The sequence below is a fragment of the Azolla caroliniana genome, unplaced genomic scaffold (assembly GCF_043228905.1).
Source record: "Azolla caroliniana isolate FFs.n. ecotype wild unplaced genomic scaffold, voAzoCaro1.0.p SCAF_1, whole genome shotgun sequence".
In the NCBI taxonomy this organism is placed as follows: Eukaryota; Viridiplantae; Streptophyta; class Polypodiopsida; order Salviniales; family Salviniaceae; genus Azolla; species Azolla caroliniana.
This window is the reverse complement of record NW_028230436.1, coordinates 21,896,001-21,918,191: the sequence shown is the minus strand read 5'-3', so window position 1 is coordinate 21,918,191 and position 22,191 is coordinate 21,896,001. Positions and strand designations below refer to the sequence as shown.

General features: G+C 46.8%; 1 protein-coding gene across 1 annotated transcript; it reads right to left on the bottom strand.

Annotated features, from left to right (window-relative positions):
• Positions 1-9,573: 9,573 nt before the first annotated feature.
• LOC147869161 (pentatricopeptide repeat-containing protein At4g13650-like) lies at positions 9,574-12,906 on the bottom strand. Its single transcript, XM_087326959.1, has one exon. The coding sequence runs from the start codon at positions 12,467-12,469 to the stop codon at positions 9,887-9,889; it is 2,583 nt and encodes an 860-aa protein (XP_087183085.1). The 5' UTR covers positions 12,470-12,906; the 3' UTR covers positions 9,574-9,886.
• Between the last annotated feature and the right edge of the window lie 9,285 nt (positions 12,907-22,191).

Here is a 22,191-nt window from a genome sequence, read left to right as displayed (position 1 = left end):
CACAAATCCGGCCTTGCTGGCTCTTCTTCGGTTCGGGGCCGGTTGACCGGACCCCACTCCAATCTTCTTCCGCCTCATCTTCCGGTCGTGTCGGATTATCGACCGGTTCATCTTCCGGTCGGGTCAGTTCCCGGCTCTCTCCTCCTTGCCGCTCCCGACCTCTCCGTCGGTCCTCTTGTGTATGCCCGTTCCGGGCCTCGCATCCTCATCTTCGCACGTGTTCGCTCCAGGCCATGCCTCCTCACGGCCACCATCCTTCTCTCTGGTCTTATGTTGGCATTCGAGCACAACCGCCGTAGTCTCCGGCCCTAGTGTCGAGGGGTCATGCCTCCGGCCCCTCCCATCTTCCTCGTCGTCATTTCGGTCACCCGCTTTGCCGACGCCACCTTCCGTCGCTCTAGGTCTCACACCGGTACCCAGGCCGACCGCCGGAGCCTCTAGGATTGGTGTGGGTAAGGACCCGGCACCACTGCTCGTTATGTCCGTATCCACCTCCGTCCAGACGTCGTTGTCCGCGGCTACGCCGCCTCCGATCGCGCAAGCCTCAATTACGCTTGCCGCCGTCTCTTCCACGTCGTCGTCTCGGTTGCCCGCCTTGCCGTCGCTACCGCCCGTCACTCTAGGCCTCACGCCGGCACTCGGACCGACCGCCGGAGCCTCTAGGACCGGTGTGGGTAAGGAATCGGCACCGCCACTCGTTTCGTTCGTAGCCACCTCCATTCGGTCATCGTCGTCCGTGGCTACCCCGTGTCCGTTTACGCTTGCCGACACCTCTTCCTCGTCGTTCTCGCCGTCGTGGTTGCCCGCCTTGCCGCCGCCACCGCCTGTCGCTCTAGGTCTCATGCCGGCACTCGGGCCGGCCGCCGGAGCCTCTAGGATTGGTGTGGGTAAGGACCCAGCACCACCGCTCGTTGTGTCCGTAGTCGCCTCCGTCCGGACGTCGTTGTCCGCGGCTACCCCGACTCCGATCGCGCAAGCCTCCATTACGCTTGCTGCCTCCCCTTCGTCGTCGTTTCGGCCACCCGCCTTCCCGCTTGATGTTTTGGGCCACCGTGCCCCGAATCCTCTGCCCACTCTCGAAGTGGCGCTTCCCGCTCCATAGTCATTGGCCGCATCCATGGTTGTCCATTTGCCACAAGATGAGAGGGTCGCTCACTCCACACCCTCTCCCATGTCTCTGTTGCACGCTCTTTCGGCCTCCGCATAGGCCCCGTCCTCCACACGTAGGGAGGCTTCTTCCTCCACATCCTTTGATCCGCTTGGGCCCAACTCCGTAATAAGCCCTTCCTCGGCTTCGAACTTCACCTTCACGCTCTCGCATGCCTCCCATACCAACGCCTCGAAGTCGTACTCCTCCGTTTGATCACACATCAAGCTCTTTTCCGGCGGTGGTGTGTAGCCGCCCACTGCCCTCTCTTTTCCGTCGCTCGCGGGCCAAGTCGTTGCCGACCGCTCCCCATCATATTGCCGGCATACCCACTTTGGTTTCGCATATCTGTATGCCTCCATTAGAGCTCCCTCGAAGGACTCCCACGACTCGTGAGCTTCTTGAAGCTCCTTGACCTCTTTATGCACCGATACGGCGAGCTATGTCCAACATCCAAACTACAAGTATCAAACTGTGGCGAGCTAATGACTATATCTCTAGCCTAATTTAACTCCATTAAACTTATGGTTACACCTATGTCACAATATATTTTACGAGAACACAAACCAGTTGTAGATAAGAGAAAGAAAGAAAGAAAGAAACATATATTACCAAGAGGAAATGGTATCTCTTTTTTAATTTATAAACAACAATACAATGATACAGTTTCCTTTAGATTCTACTCCCTCATCACACAATCGCCAAAGTCTTTTTTCTAGAGGTATAGCCTATGTCTGCCTACCTCAAATCTCTAATTGATTGGATGAAGTTGACAACTACCCTATCACATTGCACAACGCATAGAATAGATATACATCCATATAAGAGATCCTAATAATCAATCCATCCTCCAATGTGTGTAAAAAGTGTCTTATAGTAGGCACATCTTCCTACTACGAGATGTTGTGGTGCTGATAATATCAGTTTGGGACACTCTATTCTTTTCCACTTTGGTCATTTTTTGATTGGGACAACCCAGACTATATTGGAGCGCAGGTAATGCATTTATGTTTATTCCATGCGACTAGAATTATTATTGAGAGAGAATAAAGAAAGAAAGATATATTGTCTTTTAAGAGTCGAAAATGGCCTATAAAACAAGACAAGAGGTTACATCTTTCTATGTTTTTTTTTTCCCAAAATGAACTCCTTCCATTAGTTATAAAATTTTACAAATGAGACGATTATGTACAAATCCCTGTAGGGACGGGATAGTTCCATCTTATGTGGATGCCCACTGACTCAAGAAAGGGAGAGGACAACCATTGTTGGATGAGGCCATCATATTGGCTCTTTAGAGTGGCTACAATTTCACTCCATATCTCTTGTAGTAACCTTGTTGGATGCGCAGTTTGGTTGGAGAAGACCCGTCTACATCGTTGTTTCCATAGAATCCAAAGAGTTATTGGGCTGACCAATTCGAATACAACTTGAGATTTGTCATTAAGAGGAGTTGAGTGGACATTGCCGCTGGTGGAGAAAAAAACCACTTGTGCTTTTATCACCAAAGTCATCCCCTCCTCCTGATGCTCGTATCTGCCAATTGGGGTCTGCCATGATAGCCAACATATATTTCTCCACTTGATGGAGCCTTGCACCTAGCATAATTGCAACAAGCGGCCAACCCCCCGCCATATTCGATGGGACGTTGGGCAGTCCCACAGAGCGTGTCGTATTGATTCTACTACATTTGGGCACTCTACACAATTAGGAGAGCCAAGGTTGCCATGTTGCCATGCTCCCACCAGTAGGGACTTATGTATTAATAGCCATTGGAACGTGGTAATTCGCCTCGCGTGTTGTTTCCAATTTTTTTGCCAACACGTGGTGATAATTGTGGAAGGAACTTGAAATGTGTGCCAGACCTTCACAGTAGTTAGGTCTCGGGCGGTTTGAGCAGCTAGAATGTGGCGACCCAATCTCGTTGTGAATTGGAAGAAAGGGACGGGTTTGCATTCTTGCCCCACGTAAGGATCCCGCCATGTCCATTGCAAAGGGTCCCAACTGACCTTATGTAGCCATGTGTTTTCATGAGTACATATGTGCCAATCAGGTTGTACTTTGATCGGATCAGGATCTACAATCCATTTATGACCAGTATATGCGAGTACTCGAATTGCGTTATTTTGTTTTGGTGTCTCAGTGTCTCGCAATTTAGAGCCTTCGATCCTGTCTGGTGTTCCCCTACCTCTCGAGATCAAAGATCCCTCCTCCTCGTGGCATATCCATTTCTCCATTGTGGTCCTTTGAGTAGCAATTTCCCTAATCAATAGAGCGTTAATGATTTCCGATCTCATTGTCCATCCACCCCTGATTCCATGGAGTATGTTGGCTTGATCTTGTAGTGACAGTGACATAAACCGTCGCCAACATTCTATACTTTTTCCTGGACCTGCGATGTATCCCCATGACAACCCCTTACGTGATCCCAGTAGTTGATTAGATTCATCCTTAATACATGGGTTCCATAGGATACATTGACTGAGCCAGGCAGGTTCGGAACTCGGTTGATCGCACTTGAGCCCTCGTCTAATGTCACACCATGCCTTCCACATGGATGCATTAAATCTATCCTCCAATTGGCAGGAGAAACTAGGTTTGAGATCCATGTTTAGAATCCATCCCGTTTGGGGGGCCCAATTGACCCCTTTTCTTGGCCTAAAGTAAGTGAAACGTAACCACAGTAGCATTTTCCAACAGTCATTTCCGGGTTGGAGTCCTTGCACCCCAAATTTGGCAAGTAAGGCTTTTGATTGTGAAAGGGGATCAATAAGACCCAATCCCCCTCTCGACTTAGGCATTGTGAGTATAGGCCATGCCACCTTGGCGCGAGTTACATGGTCTTCCATATTAGACCAAATGTAGTTGCGGACCAGTCATTGAATCTGATGTATACTTCCCTTGGAGATTGTAGCATGATGTTGCGAGTAGTACCTGATTTGCCACTATGATGTGACCCGCTAGCGATAGTTTTTCCAACTCCAATGTATCAGCTTTTGTCGGATAGAATGGATAACGAGTGCAATCATAGTCTCCGGTGGTATGTTGAAACCAATTTGGAAGCCCAAATATTTGGTGCTCGCTCCTTGATTGATCCATTTGAAAGTAGGATGTGGGTGCCATGCCGGATGTGTTTCATGAGAAAGCCATATTGCGCAGGATTTGTGTCAATTGATCATGGCATTGGATCTCTTGCAAAATACGGCTAACCCATTTTCTAGCTTTTGGAGGTTTTCCAAGTCCCCTTGCAAGTAGACCGTTGTGTCATCTGCAAATTCTATATCCAAGATGCTTTGGTGAGAATGAGGTACGGGAAGACCGCGTAGGTTGAGATGTCGCGAGTTGAGAAAGAAAGAGAGTGTTTCGGTGTATAATAGAAATAAGGATGGAGTTAGTGGGCATCCTTGTCGTACAAATCAGGATATTCAGAAAAAGGGGCCCCTTTCACTTGCTAGTGAGACGCAAGTGTTGCTGTTCATATAAAGTTCTGCAATGCCTTTGATCCATGTCTCTTGAAAGCCGAGTTTCCCCATCACACTTTCTAGAAAGTTCCAGCATACCCTGTCATATACTTTCTCAAAATCTAGTAGCACCACCGCTACCTTGTTGTTGGTACGCTTGACAAGGGCTACTGCTTCCCAAAATGAGAAGAGGTTGTCTAGGATGCTTCGATTTCTAATGAACCCTATGTGGGACGGATGAATGAGTTGAGGGAGAAGTGGTGTTAAACAACGCGCCACGATTTTTGTGAGCAATTTATAGACAGTATTGAGAAGAGTTATGGGCCGCCACTTGCTAATGTTGTTGGCACTCCCGCCACTTTTAGGAATGAGATGTATCATCCCCTAGCCAAATTCCTCTGGCATGCTTCCAGAGGTGATGATCTCCTCATATGCCTAGAGGAGGTCTTCTTTAATAGTGTCCCAAAGGCATGTGAAAAAGTGTGGGGTGAGGCCGTCGATTCTGGGGCAACTATTGGCATCCAAATCCGAGAGGGCCTCCCATATCTTGATGATTGATAGGGTACACACAAGCCGTGTATTCATTTCCGGCGTGACTTTCTCGGGTATGCTTTGGAGGATAATATCTTCCCCTGTAGCCATAGTATCTTCAGTAAGTAGGCTGTTATAGTAACTTGTGGCAATATTCCTCATTTCGTCGCCATCCTCAGTGGTCGTTCCATCCTCTCGATTGAGGCTACGCATCATTGTTCTAGCGTGCCTCAGGCCTTTGGAGCGGAAGAATTCCTTCGTGGTTTTGTCCCCTACTCGAATCCATCGCGCCATGCTTCCATGAAACTCCATGTCATATATTTCCTTTTCCACCATGTTGAGTTCATGTTTGGCCATGGCGACTTGTCTTGTGATCCAACTACATGACGGGTATCTCTGTTGGAGTCGTTGTAAGGCTATTAGTCCCTGTTTTGCCCTCTATCGCTTCTCCTGAGCATCCTTGCTTTTGGTCTTGACAATCTCATGTAGGAGAGTTGAAGCTCTTATTAATTTAGCTAGAAGTTTGTCAAATGCTGATAAGTCATTGACGGGTAATGACCATTGGTTGGAGAGTTGTTCTTTTACCTCTATAAATGTGTAAATAGTGTGTGGGATGCGAGTTTGGAATGGGCCCCATTTCTGGTGCAATTGAAAATGACCAACTACCGGGTAATGGTCAGAGAAAGTCGTGCCTGGAGTTATGCAGCACCACCCTCCCTTCATTTCTAGAGCCTCACCCACATAAATGCGGTCAATGCGAGATAGGGTGGGTCCATTATTCCGCTCGTTTGAACGGGAGAATAAGAGAGAATCCCTTTTTCGTTGGAAGTTGTCAGAATGTCAGATGTCTCGCAAGTTAAGGTGTACACATAGCTTCTCCCATTGTTTACGTTCCCTTCCTTGTAGAACTATGGGGTTGTTGTTGGAGCTACCGTGAATGGATTCGATCATATTAAAATCCCCTCCAATGCACCACTCTTCCGCACCCGTTACTTGTAGGCGGATGCCGTCCCAGAATGTTGCCCTTTCTGTTCTGCTATTTGGAGCATAAACATTCATGAAATTCCAACGTTGCCCTTGGATGGCCAACGTGCAAAAATGTGCCCTACCAAGTATAAGTGATTCCTGGTGTATTCAGCCTTGGGCTCAATGTTCCCGAATCAAAGTGCAAATACCACCATGATTGTCATCCTCCCCTATTGCTAGCTCCCAAATTGTTCGCCATGATCCTAGTATAAGGTCTCCGACTTCCTGTAACGGCATGCTATCGAGGTGGTGTTCCTGCAACATGATGATGTCAGCAACACTCCCTAATAAATATTCTTCAAGATCCCTTCTCAATATCCATCTGTTTTGTTGGTCTGGTCGACTTCTAAGCCCTTGCACGTTCCATGTTACAATCTTCATACTCATGGAATGGGGTGGGAGATTGCTAGTTGTTCCCGGTGCTTTGCACAATAGGTCGTGAGAGGGGGGCGCTCACCATTTAGACATCTAGTCATTTCTAGGGATGGAATGTTGGTCCAAATCCAAGAGTGGAGTTTGTGGGCTATCCGGTGAGATTCAATAGTCCCTTCCTGCTTTTTATAGAAATAGAAGAAACCTGAAATTAGCTAGGTGTCTATGATAATCCACAGGTGGATGTGGCAGAGATGAGGTTCCTCGTCATCCATGGTGCACCAGAATTCTGTGTTATTCCAATGCTTCTTTAGTTCGTTCATGAGGGCTTCATCTCTTATTTTTGTGACAAAACAGGTTGCTTGACTGCATAGGGTATCTTTGATCTTGGACTTGGACCAGTCCTCTTGTGCCGAATTTATACAGCAAGAGTGGAAAAGAAATTGAGGTCGTCGGTATTCCATTCTTGTGTACCGCTGATACATGTGCCCTTATTTTGTCCATTGTCATATGCCCTATACCTAGCCATTTCAGGGCATTTTGCGGGTGTGGTTCAAGGTCCTCGCTAGATGTATCACCCTCATTTATTCCTGGGAAGGCTATGATCTAAGGCGTGGTTCTCCATTGGGTGCAGTTCCGTTAAAGCTCCGCATTAGGGTCTTAACATGACTTATCCTTCGCTGCTTCCATATTTTGTAAGCTTTAACAAGGATTTTCTCTTGTGTGTTTGGAGTCACCTTGAGTCTTTCCTTGGGGCTTAAGAAAGCACTAGGGGAGTGCTCATTTGTGGGGGGGAGCTCTTGTAGTAGATCAAAATGATTGGGGCTCATTGGCAATGGAGGATTTTGTGACTGTGGAGTTTTATGTAGGACATGGGATTTCCCCACCACTCGCCATTCCATCACAACCTTATCAGGGCGTGATGGGGGAGATTTCTGATTTCCTATGGTGTCTCGACCTTCCAAGGTCTCCATGGTGGGATCCTTAATGTGTCTCGTGGGGAAGTTCTTTTTTAAATGACCAAGCTTTTTGCATGCAAAACATTGTCCCAGTGCGCTGATCACTTCTATGCGTTGTTCAATCCGTATTCCGTTTTTCCCCGGAATGAGGATCTTGGAAGGAAGTTTGTTGATGTCATGCACCAAGAGGCGGATAGAGGGAGGGCCTAGGTGTTTCTTTAGCCTATCCGCTAGCGTTAGTTCCTCGTCCAACATCATACCCAATGAGTTTCCAATAGTAGGAAGTAACATGTTGTATTCTAAGGATAATCCCGGAAATAACATTGTTACCTTTTTCATGTCATCATCTTGTTGAGCAGCTTTCTCCTCAAACTGGAGGAGGGCGAAGCAGCAGCGGCAGGGAGGCTGTGATGAGCAAAGAGAGGCTTCTATGCCGAAATGAGTAGAGAGAGGCTTTTGTGCCCCACGTCTGCAAACTTCCTCCCTGCACTAGCGCGGTTCAAGGGGGGGGGAACCCTAAATGATATACTCCTCAAACTGGAGGAGGGCGAAGCAGCAGCGGCGGGGAGGCTGTGACGAGCAAAGAGAGGCTTCTATGCCGAAATGAGTAGAGAGAGGCTTTTGTGCCCCACGTCTGTAGACCTCCTCCCTGCATTAGCGCGGTTCAAAACTGCTCCGGCTCCGGCTCCGTTTCTGCTGCTCACTAGCGCGGGTCAATTCTCCTGCCTGCTACTCCGCTATGCCGGACCTCCTAGTGAGAAGCTCACGCTACAGACCTCTATCCTACACTGGTGCGCCACTCTAGAGCTTCCACAAAAGATATTCTACATCTTTCTATGTTATGTCTTTGAGAACAAAAAACCAAGATAAATACAATTAAACATATGGTACTAAAGAATCTATATCTAAGAACTTAAGATTCTGAACTTAAATAGACTAAAAATTGTCTTCAAAAATTCTCCAACATGGGCCATTCAAAATGTAGAGATCTCCAAAGAGTGGAATCACGTTGGCTGATAATGGCCCTCATTTGTTGGTGACAAAGGTTATGAGGCTTAAGTCCAAATGGTTGTGGCCCACATGCATGACACATTTGTATTGCTTGATCTATTGTAACCCTTTTGAGTTTCTTGGTTGAGAATCCACTTGTGTAATCCTTCATTGACAAGAATCATGAGGTGGCGAAAGGAAATTGTAATTGTCCTCCATTGATAACCTGTTGTGGTTCTATTATTGTCCTTCAACAACTCTCCATGTCTCTTGAGTTCTAGTAAGAATAGTTCCATGCACCTTTGGTCTTTGTATGACATGATCTTGCGTAGTGGACCAAAGCTTTGTTTGAAGAGGAAGAGGTATCTGTATCTCTCTCTTATTTTATTCAAAACACCAGTGGCAAACATAGTGTTCCTCAGATTCCATCTCATGATGGTACAATTGGCATATCTACCCATGATTCTCATAATGACCAAACCTCAAGGAGGTAATCCAATGTCTTTCCCTTCCTTTTGTGTTCAAGGGTTGGTCTTGCAATGAGCACACGAGATGAAATTCTCGACCTGCTTGCTTTTTACAGAGGAAGATACGATGAATGTGAAGAAGGTAGTCGAAGAAGCTACGGGCTCTACCTCTACCCCATCATTGCTACATTTTGCTTTGACTAGCATTTGGTTATTTGCATAAAAAATGTGTAAAGAGGTCAATAGGAGATGAGCCTGCCTGTGCTATTCCTTAATCAAGTGAGAAATGTAGGTTGCTAGAAGGCTTTCTGCCACTCAACAGTGTTGGCAAAGTGATGCAATTTCCAATGGCAATGTGCGTAAAGGAGCCTAAAGTTTCAAGGCAATCCAAAAGGCCCAAGAATATCAAACATTTGGCATACATTGAATGTATAGTGATGGTAACCTTGTGACCAAAAGCTCTAACTATGAGACCTCCAAAGATATCAATATTGGTGCTTGTATATATATGTACAGCGACAGTGTTTGTGAGAGAGAGAAAAATACTCTATGAGACAATAGTACCTACACAGACGTTTTCCATGCCAAACATGTAATGCACGTTGCATCTCTAACCATAATCTTCCACTCTTCCATTTTCATAATAAATGATGTAATAGAATAGCACACACTACAAATAGGGATGCTATACAATCAACACACATAGTGTCCTCTTGACACAAATTAAAAGGAACACGCCAAACTGGCCAACTTTTGAGTGTGCATGCATTCCAAATCCTTTACATCATCATTGATGCTCATGTCTTGTCCTAGCGTGTCGAATGTACAATGAGGATTCTTCTTCTTGCAACATTTTCCTAGAAATATTTTTCACTTTTACTAGCATATCTTCAAGTCAAGCATCAAACCATACACTCCCCATGCTGAAGCAAATCAACAGTACTCATAGCGTCCAACCTTTTCTACCCCTTCTTGCACCGCAGAGGATGTAAAAAAATTAGACGTAAGGATATAATCTCCAGAACAACTCACCTCTAGTTGTATTAACCGATCAAAAGCCAAACTACCAAGATCCATATTACCCCATTTCCTACAAGCACCCAATAATGAAAGCCAAGCTGAGGGGTAGACAGAAGATGGCATTGTCTTGATCATTGATAATGCCTTCTCAAAGTGTCCTGCACATCCGCACAGGATCACCATACAAGTGTAATGCTCTAAGTTTGGGATGATACCGTAGTCTCTACTCATACTTCCAAAAAACATCTCGGCGTCATCTGATAGACCAGAGTGAGAGCATGCATTGAGGATGCATACAAAAGTAACTGAATTTGGAAATATGCCTTCACCTCTCATATGTTTAAAACAGTTCAATGCATCATGAGCTTGCCCTTGTTGGGCATAACCGGCAATTATAATATTCCAAGAGACAACATCTCTTTCAGGAAGTTCTTGGAGGAGTTTTTGTGCTTTTTTGATTTTACCACATTTGACGTACATATTGACTAAAGCATTGCCTAGAACAATATCCTTCACCAACAAGCCTCTATTTATAACCTCGTCATGAATCTGTTTGCCTTTCTCAATAGTTCCTGTCATGGCATATGCTTTCAAGATGCAAGTAAAGATGACAACGTTAGGAGTAATGCCCTCATGTCGCATTTGCTCGAAACAGTTTATCGCCTCTTGCTCTTGACCTTCTTGAGAATACCCAGAAATTAGTACGGTCCAGGAGATGACATCTCGAACATATAGCTCATTATGCACTTTGTGCGCTTTTGCAAGCATACCACATTTAGCATACATATCCACTAAAGCGTTGCCAAGCACTATATCTTTCTTTAGCAAACCACTACATACAATCTCATTGTGAATCTGTGTGCCTTCGTCGATGGCACCCGCATTTCCACAAGCCTTTAAAATGCACATAAAAGTAATCACATCTGGAGACAGGCTGTCACTTCGCATCTTTGCAAGACACTTCAGTGCTTCATGACATTGTCCCTGTTGGCCAAACCCTGAAATTAACGAACACCAAGAGATCACACTTCGGTGAGGAAGTTCATCATTCACTTTTAGTGCTTTCTCAAGCATACAACATTTGGCATACATATCCACCAAAGCACTACCAACCATCACATCTTTCTCTAGGAAGCCTCTGTTAACAATTTCTTCATGAATTTGTATTCCCTTGTCAATAGCTCCAGCACTGCCACATGCTTTCAAGCTGCAAGTGAAAGTCACTACATCTGGAGAAAACCCCTCACTTTGCATCTTTTGAAAGATGTTCAAAGCTTCATGACCTTGTTCCATACGAGCATACCCGGTGATTAGTGCATTCCAGGAGCCAACATTTTGAATTTGAAGTTCACTATGCACTTCTTTTGCTTTTGCAAGCATACCACATTCAGCATACATATTTACTAATGCAGTACTGAGTACACTATCTTTTTCCAACAAACCCCTACTAACAATTTTATCATGAATTTGTTTTCCTTTCTCAACTGACCTCATACTACCACATGCCTTCAAAATGCAAATGAAGCTAACAACATCTGGAGAGAGGCCTTCACCTTGCATTTGCTCAAAACAATTCAATGCTTCATGGCATTGATGTTGTTGGTCATATCCTGATATTAATGCAGACCAAGAGACTACATCATGAGCAAAAAGTTCATCATGCACTTTTTGTGCTTTTTCCATAAGACCAGATTTTGCATACATATCAATCAATGCAGTGCCAAGCACGATCTCTTTCTCCAACAAGCCTCTATATAGAATCTCACTGTGGATTTGTTTGCCTTTTGAAATAACTCTTTTGTTACTACATGACTTCAAAATACAAATGAAAGTGACCACATTTGGAGAAGTACCCTCGACTTTCATTCGATCAAAACAATCCAATGCTTCATGAACTCTCCTTTGTTGGGCATACCCTCCAATCAATGCTGACCAAGAGATAATATCTCGAACAGGAAGCTCATCATGCACTTGTTGTGCCTTTGAAAGAATACCACATTTTGCATACATGTCCACCAATGCAGTGCCAAGCACCATATCTTTCTGTAGTAAACCCCTACATACAATATCATCATGGATTTGTATGCCCTTTTCTAAAGATTGTATGCTACCGCAAGCTTTCAATATGCAAGTGAAAGTGACTGCATCAGGTGAGAAACCCTCACTTAACATCCTTTCGAAACAACTCAACGATTCATGACCTTGACCATGTTGGGCATATCCCATGATCAATGCATTCCAAGAAACCACATTTTTAGCGTCAAATTCATCATGTAACTGCTGCGCTTTTGCAAGAACACCACATTTTGCATACATATTGATTAAAGTAGTAACAAGGTAAGGGTTCTTTTCCAGCAACCCTCTTTTAATAATATCAGCATGTAGCTTAGTACCTTGTTGTAAATCCTTCTTCTTGGTACAATCCTTTAGCAAGGTCACGAAACTATAACTCAATATATGCGTTTCTTTTCCCTCTCTATGTGTCTTCTTTAACATTGTTTCTTTTTCTCCTCATATCTTCATGAAACCACAAGATGATCCATAAATATTCACCAAGGGATGATATGTAAGATGTATTATAATTTCCATGAATCAATAAATATTTGCAAGAGATGGTATCTATGATGGATGTGCAGCAATACGTAGTAATGTCCATAAATCCACCGAGGTTCATAGGAGGCTGTATGCATGATGATGTATGGCAACATGGAGGTAACTCGGTGCAAATATGATTCCATCTTCCTTTCTCTTTCTTTCTTTGATTCCACATTCCTTGGATGAATAAATATTATTCTCTTCCTTTCCTCATCCCAGTTTTTCTATTTTCTTTTGTGCAAGTGTATTTTAATATTTATAAAAAGGTGCAACGCACTTAGTAGGTTTAATGACCACCTTTGAACCACCATTGAAGGGATCTGGAAACTGTAATTACATCAAACTGTGCATAGGAAAAACTAGAAATAGGCCCCCCCCATAGCCTTACTTTACTTCCCCAAATGCCCCTGAGTTTTCATTATTCCACCAAATGCCCCCAGAAATAGCGAATGAAACTATCCTTGAAATTAGTAGAAATGATTTGTTAACAGATATCTCAATCTTTTTGAAGTCTTTTATTCTAAAAGTCCTCAGAACTTCGAGATATGTATTTCTACCACTAATTTCAAAAATTTAGAGGTAAGACTTTCTCGTAATACAAGTGCAAGTTATACATAAAACTCGACTATTTCCCGGTTCTCCAATAATTAGATTCTGATGTAACATAGTAGCAGTAACTAGCTGAATCTCTCTCACAAACCAACACACGCACACACATCATCAACACAGAGACAAAGGAAAGGAGCAAGGTCATGTCTGCTAACCTTACTCTTTTCTTTACAGTTACATATTTCGAATGATTATGATGAGCCTTTCCAAACCATCTCTTCACATCCTGCATCCATTCAGAATCCAAACATTTTGCTTCTTTTCTATGTGCCTTTTGGTATCAATGGGCACGGTTCGGTTTTGGTTCAGACTGAACCCAACCAAACCATTTATTAACTCTCAAGCCATTTAAACCAAATCGTTTTAGAAAAAGGTAAACCAAACCATTTACGTCAAACTAATTAAAATTCTAAATAAGCAAAAATACATTAAATTAAATAAGTATTTAAGTTAAATTTATTAAAACAATAAAATTTAATAAAAAAATTTAACCTAACCATTTAAGTCAAACTAATTAAAAATCTAAATAAGCAAAAATACATTAAATTAAATTTATTAAATCAATACAAGAAACTTTAATTAAATCATTAAATTAAATAAATATTTAAGTTAAATTAATTAAATCAATAAAAAACTATTAACTAAACCATTAAATTAATAAACTATTAAAGTTAAAAAAAAAGTTAACCAAAACCAATAAAACCTTTAAACCAAACCATTTAAACCTATAAACCAATCATCTCGAGTTTCAGAATGAAACCGAACCGTTTATTATAAATCCAAACCATTACAAATTTTTGAAACCTGTAAACGTAAGTGTTTGCGGAAGCGTAAAACAGAGAACAACGCACACACACACACACAGACAAAGACAGAGAGAGCAGAACACAATTTCAAAATTATATCAAGACTTTGTACACACACTGTGCTAAGTAGCACTATTTATACAAGTCCTCTTGGGACTGACAGAAGTACCATGTACTTCAATGCTCACACAAGCATCTAACACTTACTACGAGACTATAGCTACCTAGTAGTCTATCCTATACTAGGCTTCCGATTGGACTTCCGGTTACGGATTGCACCCGGCCTCCACTGCTTGCCGGTTCGGTTGCTCACCGTAATACCGATCCGTTTCGCCCGATTCGTCTCGCTTACCGGCTCCGGCTTATTCAGCCGATCCGGCTCCGGTTGAGCTTGCCGCTCAACACTCCCCCTCAAGCTCAACCTGAGGTGGGGTCGTAGTGTCGACCTCTGTGGCAGTCGGTTCTTCCAACCGACTTCTCCTGGCGTCACTCCGCCTTGCTCGCGCTCCTCGTCCGGTCCGGTCTCGTTTGCCGCGACCCCTTTGGTTCTGCGCGCCTTGACCCTCTCGGTCGGCATGTCTGCTCAATAGGCCCATCTCAGCACTCACGTTACTGTGACTCCGGCGCTTGCCGATCCGTCGGTTCTCCCACGATGGCATCGACTTCCGTTGTGTCCGTGTCCCCTTGGCCTTCAGTCGATCCGACTCATCCGGATCCATCTGTTGATCCGAGTCAGCTGTCTCTGACTCGTTCCAGCTCTTGTCTGAATCGGTATACTCCGACTCGACTTCCGGCTTCAGGCCTCTCACCACATCGGACCACTTCCGAGTCTTGGCCTTCTCCATGCTTCCCTCGGCTTCTTCAGCCGGTGAACCGAAATCGAATTCTTCATTCGACTCCGCATCATGGTTAGTACCGTCGTGATGACCTCCGCACAACATGCACTTCTCTTCCTGAGTGCACAACTCTTCTTCATCGCCACTTGCTCCGACCTGTTCGGATGTGTCGACTTCCTTCATCTTCTTGTCTCCTCTTCTTCCGGCTCTCCTCTTACCGACGGGTTCAACAGTTTTCTGGCCTTTGCTCGTTTCGGTAGAGACTTTGCCCTTGCTTCTCCCCCTCAAGTGTGGCACGTCGAGATGCTGAATACCAAGCATGACGGTAAAGTGCTGCAACTTGTCTGATCCGAGCGGCTTGGTGAAGATGTCGGCAACTTGCCGATCCGTATGAACATATCGTAGGTCAACTTCACCGCTTAGGACCCGCTCACGCACGAAGTGGTAGTGCACCTCGATGTGCTTTGTGCGAGCATGGAACACAGGGTTCCTGGCGAGCTGCAGGCTGCTCATGTTATCGCAGTAAATCGGGATCGGGGTCGGTACCTTGATCCGCAAGTCTCGCAGCAGTCGCCGAAGCCAGATGGCTTCACAAGTGGCTACAGTGGCGGCCCGGTACTCAACCTCAGTGCTTGACAAAGCCACTTTGGGCTGCTTCTTGCTGCTCCACGCAACGGCCGCGCTACCTATGGAGAACATGTATCCGGAAGTGGAGCGGCGATTAGACGCATCGCCAGCCCAATCAGCATCTGTGTAACCGACAAGCTCTTTAGGTATACCTCGCCGGTATAGCAGTCCCCGGTCCTTAGTGCCGCTGACATACCGTAATATTCGTTGCGCGCACTGAAGGTGCTCCACGGTCGGCTTCTCCATGAACTGACTTACCATGTCGACCGGATAGCTGATGTCGGGTCGGGTGATGGTTAAGTAGATCAGGCTTCCGACAACCTATCGGAACCGTTTCTCATTACAGGCCGGTCCGGAGTTGGGACGGAGCTTCTGGTTCCGGTCCAGGGGTGTGGAGACAGGTTGGCAATCCGTCATGCCGAATTTATACAGCATATTCAACACGTAATGTCGTTGTGAGAGCAATATGCCGTCGGGGGTCTGGATCACTTCGATCCCAAGAAAATAATGAAGGTCCCCCAGGTCCTTCATTTTGAATGCGTCCGACAACTGGGACTTGACGCGGTTGATTTCGGGAAGACCCGGTCCGGTGATGACTAAATCATCCACATACAAGAGTATACATACTGGACCGTCAAAGCCTTGCCAGATGAACAACGAAGAGTCCGACTTAGAGACAGCAAACCCCAGCTTACGCAACCGGTGCGTGATCTTCGCGTTCCAAGCTCGGGGGGCTTGCTTCAAGCCGTAAAGCGACTTCTTCAGTCGGCATACCGCCAATTTGTTCATCTCCGATTGAAACCCGGGGGGCTGAGTCATAAAGACTTCTTCTTCAAGCTCTCCTTGAAGGAAGGCGTTCTTCACATCCATCTGGTGAAGATGCCACCCCCTTGCCGCAACAACCGCCAATAACACACGAACCGTCGTCATCTTCGCCATAGGAGCGAAGGTCTCGTCGTAGTCGATTCCGTGGGTCTGCGCGTATCCCTTCGCCACTAACCGGGCTTTGTACCGATTAACAGAACCGTCGGCGTTGTACTTGACCTTGTACACCCACTTGCATCCGATCGGTTTACAGTGACGGGGAGGATCAACTAGGTCCCAAGTTTCGTTGGCATCGAGTGCCTGCATTTCTTCGTTCATAGCGGCACGCCAATTTGCATCCTTTGCCGCTTCTGCGTAGCTCTCCGGCTCACGCACTTATGTCAACTTAGTCATGTACGCATAATGATGCGCAATGTATTCATTGTACCCATACCGCACGACGGGATCCTTCTGACGGGTTGATCGGCGCAACGCACCGTCACCTGATTTGAGGCCCTTCTCGGCCAGTTCGGTCTTCGTTGCCGAAGATCCACCTTTCTCCTTTCCAGAGTCGGATACGCACCGATCCGACTCATCGTTGCCGGTTTCGAATTCCGGCATCTTCCTCTTCCCCTTCTCTTTGCGCGTGAACCGTTTCCTCGGTTCCTTGCGCGGGGAGAGCACGACAGAGTCTCCACCACTTGTCGTCTCTTCATCCGACTGGTCCAACCGACTCAGTCGCTCATTCGTTCCACTCAACCGTAACGATTCCGGACTCTCATCTTGAGTCCCGGTTTCATCATCCTCTGACAGGGCTGATTCAGGCTCATTGGCCTAATCTTCCGACATTGGGTCGGGATCGGAAGTCGGAGTCGGTACGGAGTACCAGGATGCCGATTCATCGAACTCGACATCCCGGCTAACTCGGACTTCCTTCGTCCGGGGATTATAACACTTATATCCCTTTTGCTCTTGAGCATAGCCGACTAGGATGCATTTTTCCGATTTTGCATCCAGCTTTCTCCGCTTCTGATCCGGTACATGCACATACGCTATGCTGCTGAATATCCGAAGGTGTCTTAAGTTCGGCTTGCGCCCGAAATACAGCTCATGAGCTGACACCTTGTCACCAATGCGGTTTTGTATGTAGATGGCCGTCTGGACCGCCTCCGTCCAGTAGAACCGGGGCATGCTCTTCTCCTCCAGCATTGTCCTTGCCGCTTCGACGAGTGTCCGGTTCTTCCTTTCGGCCACACCGTTTTTCTCCGGTGTGTATCTACAGCTGAACTCTCGCCGAATTCCCTTCTGCTGCAAATAACTAGTGAATTGTCCGGAAAAATATTCCTTTCCGCCATCCGACCGAAGGCATTTGATCTTCCTCTCCGATTCCCGTTCCACCATCTTCTGGAGGCTCCGGAAACAGTCGAAGACTTCGCTCTTCCGCTCAATGAGGTAGATCCAAGTATGTCGAGTATAGTCGTCGATGAAGGAGACGAAGTACCGGCTCCCGCCAAGGCTTACACTTTGTGCCGGTCCCCACACATCCGAATGGATGAGATTGAGCTTGTTACGGCTCCGGTTCCGTTTGGTGGGAAATGGAAGCCGGTGTTGCTTCCCAAGTTGGCAGGCTTCATAGATTTCGGCTCTCCGGCCGCTGAACTTTGGCAAACCGAAAACGACTTGTTTCGTTTGCATGTCTTGAAGCCTCCGATAGTTGACGTGGCCTATCCGCTTGTGCCACAGGTCGATGTCCGACTCGACCTTCTGTCGTTTCGCGAATAGAGCGATGCCAAAGTCATTGGTGTCGAGGATAAACATCCTCCCGTCTCTGCGCCCTTGCGCAATGACTTCGCCCTCATCCTCAATGAAGCACCCGAGGTGCGTAAACCGCACCTGCATCCCCTGGTCGACAATCTGACCGACGAACACCAGGTTCTTTGTGATTGTCGGAACGTGTAATACGTTCATCAGCTTCCCTTTCTGTCCTACGTGGCTTAGAGGGACTTCTCCGACGTGCATGATTGGGTGAGGAGTGTCGTCTCCGGTTTCGACTACTCCTGGTTGATCCGGTTTCTCCAAAAAGGAGAACCACTCTTTGTGGCTCGTCATGTGGTTCGACGCGCCGGAATCAACATACCACACTTCCTCCGTTTTGGAAGTGGTCTTCTTCATTGAGTTTGCCTTGTGATTCATCATCAAGGCTGGCCCCTTACCGGCCTTTCCGGTTCCGGATCCTCCTGATCCGTTTGCGTAGTGCGAGTTTTGCCGGCCATCCTTACCGGTCTTGCCGGATCCGGATTTGTCCGAATCGGCACGCTTTCTCCAACACTCGCTTTCCCTGTGGCCTTTTTTGCCACAGTACCAGCATTCCGTAGCGGATTTGTCTTGCCGGCCTCCAGCACCGCCTTGACTCCCCCTGCTTGTGGAAGTCCCGGAACTGCTGTCGGCACGCTCATAGTGCCTCCGTTCCTGCTCTTGCCGGCCGCCTCCATCGCGTGTCGACCCACCTCTTCCACCACGCCCATGGAGCCGATCCGTTCCTGTGTACAACATTCGGTTGTCCGGGGATGCACTGGTAGATGCACCGGCGTGGTTCTCCTCTACAAGGAGCATCGACTGTAAGTCGAAGAATGAGGGGGTATTCTCCCTTGTACACACCGTAGTCCAGAGCGCTCCGAACTTGGACGCCAGGCCTCCGAGACATACCTGCACCATCTCGTCTTCCTCTACGGTAACATTGATAGAGGCGAGCGAGTCGCAAATCTCCTTTATCCGGCCTGTGTAGTTTGCCACGGACATGTTCTTCTGTCGAACATTGCTCAACTCATGTCTGAGTTGCAGATTCCGGGCAGTGGTGCTTGCGGCGAAAACCTTTTTCAGGTTCCCCCAAGCATCCTTCGGTGTCTTGGTGTCACGGATGTGGCTGAGCAGCTGATCGCCGACACTGGACGCAAAGCAGTACATCACCCTGCTTGCCGCCTGTTCCCATACCGGGAAGTCCTTGTGTGCCATGTCTGGCGCCGCATCATTCGCTCCTTCGACATAACTCCAGTACCCGTGTCCAAGCAGGTACTGGTGCATCTTGTAAGACCAGGATGCGTAGTTGCTCCTGTCGAGCTTCTCCACCGGGAGCGACGTAGGCATGCCTCTATCCATGTCTTCTACTGTGTCTGTTTTCAACCTGTTAGGGTTTTATTCTCAAGAGAAAATGTCTGCATCAGAGGTTCTCAACCCTCGCGCTCTGATACCATGTAAACGTAAGTGTTTGCGGAAGCGTAAAATAGAGAACAACACACACACACACAGAGAGACACAGAGAGACACAGAGAGACAGAGAGAGACAGAGAGAGCATAACACAATTTCAAAATTATATCAAGACTTTGTACACACACTGTGCTAAGTAGCACTATTTATACAAGTCCTCTTGGGACTGACAGAAGTACCATGTACTTCAATGCTCACACGAGCATCTAACACTTACTACGAGACTATAGCTACCTAGTAGTCTATCCTATACTAGGCTTCCGATTGGACTTCCGGTTACGGATTGCACCCGGCCTCCACTGCTTGCCGGTTCGGTTGCTCACCGTAATACCGATCTGTTTCGCCCGATCCGTCTCGCTTACCGGCTCCGGCTTATTCAGCCGATCCGGCTCCGGTTGAGCTTGCCACTCAACAAAACCAATAAACCGTTACACCACGGCTTAACGGTTCAATTTGGTTTGAGCCGAAACCGTGCCCATTCCTACCTTTTGAATCGTTTTACGTGCTTCCCATCTTATCCTTGCTAGTGATATGGTTTCCGACTTTATTGTTGTGCTTATTGGGAGTACTCTTTAATGTGGTTAAGTCATCTTACGAATGTGGTGGTGTGTGTGTGAGTAGAAGTCTTACCCGGTTTAGATGACTTCAAACTTGAATTGAACCCTCGACCAGTTGGAGCTAAACCAGTTAACCCTAAACCGGTTTAGACTGAATATATTTGGGCCAAACCAGTTATTGATTTATTTCTAGTTTAATGTTTTGCATCTTGAAATGGTACATGTTAGAGCCCATATTGTTGTTTGACATTCGAACCATTGCATCCATTCGACTTAGCTCACATGCATTGCGATGTGAGATGGGGCGTCAGGGCACAAGTGATGAGAGTCGTTAACTATGCACACTTTGCCCTAAACAAGTTCAAGAATCTGAGTTAGTGCTCTCCCTTTGATCATATTTGGCCATGCTTTCAACACATCTTCAATGTGTTGACCGGTCAGAAGAGCAAGGACAAGTAGGAAGGCAGAGTCGGATCGGATAATAGGAAGTAAATAATAGTAGAATTATTATTCGGAGGGATGGATACGGTACAGTTGTACCGATCCGGATCCGGACCGATTCGGATGCCGGTTGCCTAAGCGCACCGATTGTAACCTTGCCGGATGCCTATAAAAGGATCCGATGATTTGTAAAGGTTTTGGGGGACGAAAGTAATACAAATAGAATTATTGCGTGTTTATCTGTATCTCTGTATTGTTTTACCGTCTGTGCTTAATTGTAATCATCTTACGCGTGTAACCTAGCATCTAATCCTTACCACCCCTTTGGAGGAGTGTCGGATAGACACCTGTGTTGAGGCTAGTCCGGTCAGGCAGACAACACTATTTTGGCGACCACGATTCCTGCAAAGTGCAGAGGACAACCGGGGATGGATGTCTAGACCAAACGACGACCACATCACTGAACGAGAGCAACGACGGGAAGCCCTGCAGCAAGCCGTCGACGAGATCCGGCGAGATCGGTCATTCTCCAGAACTCTTCGGAGAGTCGCAGAAGAAGCACTGCAGTTCCGGGTTCTGCAAGTCCCCGACGAAGGCAGTAACATAACAAGCCTGCAAGAGGCGGAAACAATACTACAGACGCTCGCCGGGGGCGACGGGGACTCGGAAGCATTCGCAACACTTGAGGCGGAGTCGGAAAGCGACGGAAGCGTTGCGTCCCGGTATAAAAGCAGCCATGACACACCAAACGACCCGGGGGAAGAGGGGTCGGAAGACTTAGTAACACCGGAGCCAGAGGAAGAAATAACCCTAGAGTTCGGTGACTGGCAATCGCTGAGGGAGGCTGACCGGATACCGACAACACCCGCGAAGGAACCGAAGGAGCGGATACCGACAACACCCACGGAGGAACCAAAGGACCGGACACCAGCAACACCCGCGGAGGAGCTGAAGGAGCGGATACCGGCACCAACCGTGGAGGAACCAAAGGTTCTCACACCGACGCCAACAGCGGACAGAGAGCGGAGAAAGCAGGAGAGTCAGTTGGACGACACGATGCCGTGCCCATACCCAAAGTACCGGGATGAGCCCAACACGGAGGCACACGTGTACGCATTCCTCCAAACATGGGAAGCCAACCATGTCTCCCAAAGACTGACAGAGCCCGAAGCCAAACGGTCCAAAGTCGCCGAATTCGGCATGACCTTAGAAGGACCGGCGGCCCGATGGCACGCAAAGCACTTACCGGGCAGCTTTGCCACATTCGATGCCTTGAAGGCCAAATTCCTCAGGCTTTTTCACAGACAAGTTGAGCAAAGGGAATTGGTCGAGCAGTTCTACACCACCCGACAGGAAGAGAACGAGACTGTGCCACAATTCATCATTCGGTTTCAGACCCTGCATAGCCAACTGACGAGAGCACCACCCGAAGACGAAGCCAAAGCAATCTTTTTGGCCGCGCTGAAAGAGCCACTTCGAACAATGTGCGGAGTCCTTGATTTCCACACCAGCACAATGGACCAAGTTATTGATCGGGTCTTAGAAATGGACAAGACTAGCTCCTTCTTGTCGATGGGGATGTTACACCGGGCACTCCCGAAGGAGGAAGACCTGAGGTTCCGACAGGCCTTACAATGCACAACATGCCTAAATTCGGGCCACTCAACAGTAGACTACA

What these genes read in the sequence shown, in the direction of transcription:
- LOC147869161 (XM_087326959.1), bottom strand. Translation starts at nt 12,469, where the DNA reads ATGTTAAAGAAGACACATAGAGAGGGAAAAGAAACGCATATATTGAGT.